At 39.5% G+C, this 8969-nt stretch overlaps 1 protein-coding gene across 1 annotated transcript; it reads right to left on the bottom strand.

The window, feature by feature from the left end:
- Positions 1–1813: 1813 nt before the first annotated feature.
- On the bottom strand, positions 1814–4288 carry LOC133460069 (heart- and neural crest derivatives-expressed protein 1-like). The gene is made up of 2 exons (XM_061740582.1): positions 3421–4288; positions 1814–2492 (listed from the first exon to the last, which is right to left on the bottom strand). The coding sequence occupies exons 1-2, from the start codon at positions 3913–3915 to the stop codon at positions 2397–2399; spliced, it is 591 nt and encodes a 196-aa protein (XP_061596566.1). The 5' UTR covers positions 3916–4288; the 3' UTR covers positions 1814–2396.
- Between the last annotated feature and the right edge of the window lie 4681 nt (positions 4289–8969).

Genomic DNA, 8969 nt, shown 5'->3' with positions numbered 1-8969 from the left:
TAGAACTGGAAAGTTTAAGGAATCAACTTAGCAAAATTCAAACAAGCTTTAAGAGTTTTTTTCTTTTGTTTTTGCACTACAGAAAATGCCGAGTAGATGCATTTCTGGGGTGACGTCATGCTAAAATTTAAAGTGAAGACACTTTCTGTGAAATATTCCATAAACTCATTAAATGAAAACTACCAAATAATTGAGTTCTCGAAAAATATAATCCAAGTTTGTTTTTTTTTTTCCTTTGTGATCATTTTTATTACCTGGGCCTGTATGATGAAAAATGTCCCCCTTTATATTCCTTTTTTTTTTAAATTAATTACAGCATTGTTTTATAATACATTTATGATCATAACTCGTCTTAAGGAAAAAAACACGAAAAAGCATAAAACCTCTATTCCGAGATCATTTGTATCGCTGTTATTTTAAGAGCGCCAATAAGCCTGAACAAGAAACGAGTTTTCCACAGCAGTGTCTTAAAATAATTCATTTATTTACGGAACCATATATAACTTCACATCTAACACACATTTCCATCAACACTGACAAATAATAAACCTTTTATCCTTTTTTTCTGCTTAGAGCCTTGTACATGTCTGAGTGAAAGCTGCGTTAACTGAACATTCGGTGTCTCACTCGTAAATGTTTCTCCTTTTCTCCCGCCGGACAGTGACATTTAAAATGATGAGGTAGATTCAACAATTCCTATCATGTTCAACGAGAAACAACAGTCTGCAGGCCAATATAGCGCTTAAAGGTCGTTGTAACGTGTGAGCGGGGTGGCAAATTCCGGACATTTCCGATTAAATGAAAGCAAAATAATAATAATTAATAATAATAATAATAATAATCTGACAACAGATTCAGATAGTTAACGTCCGCTCCAAAACACTTTTTCTTTGTTTTATTTTACAGGAGAGGGCACAAGAGAAAACACGCCTGCCAAGTTAAATTCAAACTCAGTCAGGTTTTAAGTTCTTTTCATTTTAAATAGGAAATAGACTAAGACGATAATGACGAGTTAAATATCACATTCCGAGTTTAAACACTGTGTCATGCGGTTGTCTGTCGGTTCTACTGGTTTCCTGTTGGGAAAAAAAAAAAAAAATCTGAGAACTTTTAAAAATATATATATCACCTAGGCTGTGGCTATAGTGAGGAATTCCCCATCACAAAAAATCCACAGTTTTGACAAAAACACCAGTTCGGGGGTTCTATTTACCAAATTAAACGACTAATATCAGGAAAAAATGTCGTCAAAGGGATGGAGAAGCGGCACAGGGGCGTCAATTGGGTATGGCAAGGTATGGCAGCCGCCACACCTTGGCTTCAAGGGAAAATGTAAATGTTGGTTTTTTAAATACATTTATGGAATTAGTCTGTGTCTATTTGTATTGATTATTCTATTACTTAATACATATCGATTTCACTAGTTATTATACACTGCAAAAACTCAAAATCGTAACAAGAATATTTGTCTTATTTCTAGTTAAAATGTCAAATTTTTAGTCAAAAAAAAATCTCATTACATTTAAGACAAGACTCAAAAACAACAATTTTCACCTGTTTCAAGTAGATTTTCACTTAAAATAAGTGGAAAAATCTGCCAGTGGAAAGATTGTTTTGCTTGTGATGAGAAGATAAATCTTGTCCCACTGGCAGATTTTTCTACTTATTTCAAGTGAAAATTTACTTGAAACAGGGGAAAATGGTCAAATAAGTTATTTTTCTGGTGATGAATCTTGTTTTAAGTGTAATGAGATTTTTCGACTAAAAATGAAACATTTTAACTAGAAATAAGACAAATATTCCAAAGAAGATTTTGAGTTTTTGCAGTGAGCGAGACTGCATTTGAAAAAGTTCCAATTTTCTTGACCATACAGATAAGCTACATAGCAGAACTCTGTGATGAGTATTTGCTGGACGTGTTGATTGATACTCTAGTTAAGTTCTGTGACTCGTAACCTTGCCATACCTTAGCTTTGACTGAATTGACGCCACTGAAGCGGCACCATGGTTGGATCAGGTAAAAGGTTTGATTTGATGAAGGGGATCTTTGTTGGAAACCACGTCAACATCCATCTAGAGAGGTTGAAACACCAAAAAACAAAACAAAAATAACAAAAAAAAACCGGCTTGCGTGGAGAAGAGAAGAGCATCAGGGCGTCCAGCTCGGTGTTTTTTTTCCAGCGCTTCTCCACATCTTGCCCATGTTGTCCTTTCATTCCCTCTGTTTTTGCGCATCACTGCACTTGCACAGCGGTGTGTTCAGCCTCGGTCAATCAGTGTTATTGTTTAATTTTTTTTTATCGTTTGTGTTTTCTTGTGTATTCAATCAAATTTCCATCCGTAGAGGGGGTTTCCCTGGGAGGGGGTGGGGGGTTTTGGGGGGGTTGGGCTGGAGGTCACTGGTTCAGCTCCAGAGCCCAGACCTGCTGCGGCCACCCGGTCCGGCCCTTCACCTTCTTCTCGGTGCCTAAGGACTCCTGCAGGCCGTCGGTCTGAGAAGAGGGGAGCAAGGGGACCAAAACACCCCCAAAAAGAAAAGAAAAGAAAGAAAACACATATTATTATTATTAGCAGCGCCTGCAGATTATTTTCATTTCTTGCAATCTGTGCAACAGTTATCCCGTTTACTTGGATATAAACCCCATAAAGTCAAACTTATTTTTGCACGATTAGTCTCCAAACATTGATGCAGATTTGCATCTTTGACACAATCTTTAAACATAACCGAAATTATTTTTCAAACATGCAGTTTAATATAGCATGCATATAATATAATAACTTTTCATAGCTGCATAAAAGCATTTTTTTAAACATAATACACGCTACACTATATGCATAATATACATTTTTAGTTAAATAATAGTTAAAATAGTAGTTAAATGTCATAAGTAAAACTCAACATCTTTAGTTTTGCTAAATATATGAGGTGAACATTTATGTGGTTAATTTATTATTTATTATTAATTCAAACGGCATTCTGCACCTACAGCTAAAATGCACAAAGTGATGCAGAGTTGTCGCTGCAGACATGTTTACAGTTTCACTGCTAAAGCGTGTGTGCAGATTTAAGTAGAAAAATAACTGTTAAACCCTTGTAAGTAGAGGGATTACAAGAAAACAGTTAATTCAATCACGAACACTATAGCCTTGTTGTGAGGGCGATTTTAAGCAATTAAGCATTTAACTTTAGTTGAACCAAAAGTTTAAATTCTACCATTTGAATTGTTGGCCTATACGTAATAATACACCATTGCAATAAGCAGTTTAGGGGTTTTATAGTTTTCTATGAGGAGAATCACACCGAGCTGACCAAACTCAGGCCTGCAGATATTTCCACTGACCAGACGTATAAATGACTTAGTGGACACAAACACGTTTTGGTTTACAAGTGTTTCCATATTTCCAACAAGCATAACTCACCAGCTCTCGTTTCCTTTTCAAATCACGGCTTTCAAATTTCTTAATTTCGGCTTTAAAGCCCTCAGTCTCCCCGGAGTCTTTGGCCAGAACGTCCATCAGATACGCGATGTAACTGGTGGCCAGGCGTAAAGTTTTGATTTTTGACAGTTTCGTGTCCGCGGGCACGTTGGGGATACACTCCCTGAGCTCCGCGAACGCCGTGTTGATGCTCTCGGTCCGCCGGCGCTCCTTCTTCGGCCCCGACGCTCTCCTCTTGCCATGCATGCCGGGCTGCAGCCCCTCCAGCCGGCCGTCGTGCGCTGCCCCCGGCGCGCCCAGCTCCGCGGCCGGGTTGTAGCCTGGCGCCTGCAGCTGGAACTCCGCCGGGACCTCGCCGTGGTTCACCACCCAGCTCTGGAAGTACGGCGCGTCCTGGTGGCACCGCTGCACGAACGGGAAGGGTTCGTGCATGAGGTGGTGGTGGTGGTGGTGCTGGTAGCCCCCGATCAGGTTCATGCTGAACCGGATTGCGAATGGAGTCGGTGCCCCGTTCCTCGTCTGCCTTTGCCTTTCTCTGCTGCCGCCGCACCGAAACTGTCTCTGCTCGGGGATCCGCAGCCGACTGGACACATTCAACACTCAAGTACCGCTGACTTCATTTACAAGTCGAGTCGAGCGATGCGTGGATTATTTTTCTTATTTGGTTCTCTCTTTTTCTCACATGGTCGTCATTGCTGAAAGCGAAACAGGCCGTAAAAAAGCTTATAATTCCAGGGAAGGGGATTCTCGGCGATGCGCTATGGACTCCACTTTGTGTTTCGCTCTCAAAATCTTTTTCCCAAAGAGGCTGCTCTGATTTACCCAAGAAATTTGACCCTGGTGAAGGTGTGAGGCCCCAGGTTTATATGACTTGGATGTCAGCGTGGAAAGGAGGCAGCCAATGGAGGAGAGCTCCCAGGATGGGAGGAGAGTCTGGAGAGGTTTGTAATAACATGCGCCATGGTGCCAGAATGTCAAGGCTCTACGCAGGGAGCAAAGATCTGCTTGATGGTGCTGGAAATTCATTCATCTATAAAATTACATGAGGAAAAAAAGAGAGATTTAAGTATGACTATATTGTTCTTTTTGTGTGCGTGTGTGTGTGTGTGTGTGTGTGTCAGACTGGAGTTGACTTTTTGGGTCGATTTTTGCGCATGGAAATTACGCACCACTTCGCAGGACACACCTGTTAAAGTTGGTGTTGTAAAATCTAGTCATAGAAAAAATATTTGTATGTTTGTTTATTTTTCCTGTTGGTTCTGGGTTAATTATGTGGTAAATGTATGGATGTCAAAAATATTTGGTAGTTTTTAAGTTTGAAAGTGCGTGCGTTACTTTTAAATAGTCAGCTTTTAGAGAAATCTCAGACACAATGTAAGATCGTTGCTATTTATAACAAAAAAATCATAATTGAACACAGAAAATCTAGACTTTGAATAATAGTTGTACACCTTTTGTAGTTTTGCATGCCTTTTATTCATTATTTTAGACTGATTGGATAAAGGGCGGTGGGATTTAGTTCACATGAAATATCATTGAATCCACATTGTTCTATTTATGTTGTTTTTGGTTTTTTAAATCCAGTCCTGATTAAGATTGTCTCCGCTTGCCTCTGGCTCAGCGTGCAAGGCAAATAAATTGTCCATGTTTGCTCCACTTACAAGCAAAAGTCCAAATATTCTCCATGATTTAAAAACACTATATTTTCTGTTGCGCATAATGGTAATTTGGAGCGTCAAATTGGCTGAACGCAAACTATATTATGAGAAAAAACAAACCTGGGTAGATTTTATCTGCACCCCTTCCTGCAATTATTATATGAGGGGTACGTCATGAGAAGTTTGAATACACAAAAGATGCATTTTTTGGCTATATAGTGAGGGCCTGATCCCGTCTCTGCGGCTTGCAGTCAGTCATCAGAATAAAGAAAAGGCCCGCAGCGGCTTTATCTCATCCTCAGCTCCCCCCACAGCTCCCCCCACACTAAACACATCATCTTATCGCCATTGCCTAAAAACATTATCCCCTTACATTACATGACCTTGACGCTATTTAGGAACCATTTACGGCGGTGTCTTATCTAAATACAGCCATAAATCAGGACGTGTCACCCTGCAGCAGAGCTACATGTATTCCATAAAAGCTCTCCTGGCCCGCGCACTGTTTACAGCGCAGGAGTTTGTGGCATATTTCACCGTTCACCCGTGTTCCCATAAATAATAGCCCGTCACAACTCAGTGTCCCGTATTTCACAGGAGCGCGCAGAGCTCTGCACGGAAACACGGGAGATTTAAACATCCTATAACCGCTGCCTTTTCTATATTTACACGACACCAATGCAGATTCAGATTTATTAATAAGAGGCAGAACAGAGATGAAATTTGCTTTCGAGCCTCAGGCCGAATCTAAAGCTCCAACTTTAATTTTGAGCGCCTTCCCTTATTTCACATGCTGGCAATCTGCTGTGGTTATGGTTCTATTTGAACCTTCAATAAATGTTTTAAGATAAACAAAGAACTTAATAGGAGAGGAGATAAAAAAAGATATGCACCAAAAGGGAAAATAAAATTATAAATTGGACAATAACAAAGGGGAAATTTCCATAAAAATAGAGAAAGGAAAAAGGCTGCAGGAGAAACAACGCACGTAGCGCTTGGAGCAGACGTCTACATAAATGGGATTTTTGGGGGATTTCTGGCAACCTTTTCTTCAATAAAGGCAACCATCTAAGATGTGAAAACTTCAGAGCTGCTGCATCAAACAGAGGGTTTGTATAATTGCCTTTATTTTTGTACTGAATTTCCCAGACTTGTTTGTGTTTAATCTGATGCCACATTCACATCCCATTCACATGTGATTGTGTGACCCGATTTAGACGTCTTCAGTTCCCAGTTCTGATGGATTCTAGTGTGAAATTGTGATTTTTTTTCCCTCTTTCTTTTTCCACAACGGTTAAAAAGTCAAATGCACAAACCACAAACTCCACTACATCTCCTCTCTTATCAGCTTTCAAAAATGCATACTTCTGTATCATGACACACGCGCGTCTTTTAATGCACGCCAGCGCTGCTTTTGAGCAGTGAAGATACTTCCTCCTCTCCGTCCTGTTTGCATATTACCTCCGCTGTCAGCGTGAAAAACACCACGCAACCTCCAGAAAGAAAACCTGACACTGTTGATTAAGACGTCCACTACGCAGAGATGAAATACAACCCCTCTTATATACACCCGCCCCTCCTCTTACTCGTTCCTCCTCATCCTCTGTATCACTTTCTCCCCCACTTATTCTTGAAGTTCTGCCTCCATTTTTTCCCCTCAGTGCATCCTTTTCTCTCAAACCTCTTCCCATAACCTTCCTACTTGTTGCTCTCTTTCTTTGATCCCATTTGCCTGCTATCTCTGCAGGTGCTGAAAGAGGAAAGCAGAAGTAATAGACTCTTCATGCGCAATCCCAAACGGCTCCAGTCATCTCTGCGTCTGCTGCTGCTTTTGCCAGGAGAAACATCCAAAATAGGTCACAAGGAGCCATCTTGGCCCTGTTATGGATTCTCCTCATAATTGTTTGTGTCATCGTGTAGATGTTTCAATAGACACCGCTTCCCTCCTCTTCAGAGTGCTTACCCTCAACTCTACATTTCCAAACAAATATTCTCCTCTGATTCAAAGGCCGTGCACGCTCAGCTCGCTGATGGGAGCGCGCTCGGGCCCTTAGTTTCACTTATTCAGCCTCTTTTATATTATATTCACACACACACACACACACACACACACACACACACACACACACACACACACACACACACACACACACACACACACACACACACACACACACACAGATAGAGCTTAATTTAGAAAATAAAGAGATGTATATATATATATATATATATATATATATATATATATATATATATATATATATATATATATATATATATATATATATATATATATATATAAATAACCCTGCAGGGCTATGCGCGAGCCTGCAGTGCGCCATCGGCGCCAACACGCGAACCTAATTGAACCCATTGGTGCAATTAAACATGGTGGCTCCTCCTCGTTCTGGGAACTGTGGGCAGACTGGTCTGGTCCACTGCTGGTGGTCACAGAGATCACCACCGGTCCAGTGGCTGGTGGGAGAGAAAGAAAGTGACCTGAGAGAAGAAAAGAAAGAAATAAAAGGAAAAAAAGTGAAATTACATTTATTGTTCTAATGTAGGGCTCTTCGCTAAAAAAACTGTTTCAAGAAAATGCAGGCTAATCAATAAGTAATAAGAAAATCTGGAGAAACAATGACAACTTAAATTACCGTCCAAACTCATGCAAAATGACTCAAAGTTGAACTGAACCTCTTATCATACATTAACTGGAAGACTAAAGGTTTAGCATGCACACGCATAACACACCCACACACAAACACACAAACTCACGTATATATGTGTGTGTATCTATGTATGTAAACTATCTATGTTTTCCCTCAAATGAAACATTATTGTTTGGCCTAATTCATAAACCCGTTAAGATTTAATATATTTTCAGAAGCGTCTTAAATCCTATCCTGTGATAAAAGGCCTCCTATTTTGAAGATTTTTGAATTTCCCAGCCTTTACAAAAATCCTTATTTTATTTCATTATACGTTGCACACAATAATAATAATAATAATAATAATAATAATAATAATAATAATAATAATAATAATAATAATAATAGGTATTATTATTATTGTTATTATTATTGTTATTAATAAGAGCTTAAACCTTCAGCCATGTCTCCCTAGGATATTTTTCTTTCTGAAATGATGGCTCACGGGCCGTGACAACAATGACATCACATGGAGCTCACGTTGCGTCCGGCTTGAGGGGGAAAGCACAGATTCATGCGTCCTAAACAGGTCAAAAATACATTTTTTAAAGATTTTGGTACTTTTTGGATGAATTTAGAAAACTGAAACCAAGAATTATAAATCCAGTAGATATAAGGAACAAATACATTTCAGCATAATATTTTCTGAGGCGACCTTGTAAAACTATAGTTAATCCGGAATAATGATGATCAATCTTCTAAACCCTCAGATTGTCTCTTCAGTTAAATCAAATGTCAGTAGCCGCTGCACGTGGTTCTTGTTCGTCTTCTATTGTCATTGATGTGTCCCATTTTTCATGACTTTAAAATGCATTTTTGTTTTCATTTCCACATTCTAATTATCCTGTGAAACTGCACTATCTGAGCAGAGATGAACTTCAGTCCGAGCAGCCAATCAAAGAGAAGCCGTCAGAGCTGAGATAAGCGCTCCTGCAAAGATGTTTTCCTCCAAATCTGTCATGCAGCTGTTTGTGTTCTGAATTCATGGAAAAATGCACGAAGAATAAAGTTTTTATGTTATGAGTTTGGCCTTTTTTTTCTTGTCCCTTTTAAATGAAATATGACCTCACAGCAGCTGAACTCATTCATACTGTTCGCATTACTAAACGCAGTGCGTCGTGTTCAGGCCGGTGTAAATCACTCGCATGTTGGCCTATTATTTTAG

This window comes from Cololabis saira, chromosome 14 (genome assembly GCF_033807715.1).
Source record: "Cololabis saira isolate AMF1-May2022 chromosome 14, fColSai1.1, whole genome shotgun sequence".
Lineage (NCBI taxonomy): Eukaryota > Metazoa > Chordata > Actinopteri > Beloniformes > Belonidae > Cololabis > Cololabis saira.
Note: the sequence above shows the minus strand (reverse complement) of the source record. Positions and strands in the feature narration are given on the sequence as shown.

What these genes read in the sequence shown, in the direction of transcription:
- LOC133460069 (XM_061740582.1), bottom strand. Translation starts at nt 3,915, where the DNA reads ATGAACCTGATCGGGGGCTACCAGCACCACCACCACCACCACCTCATG. An exon ending in TGAAAAGGAAACGAGAGCTG is followed by an intron (nt 2,493 to 3,420) that starts GTGAGTTATGCT and finishes CCCTCTTCTCAG; the next exon opens with ACCGACGGCCTGCAGGAGTC.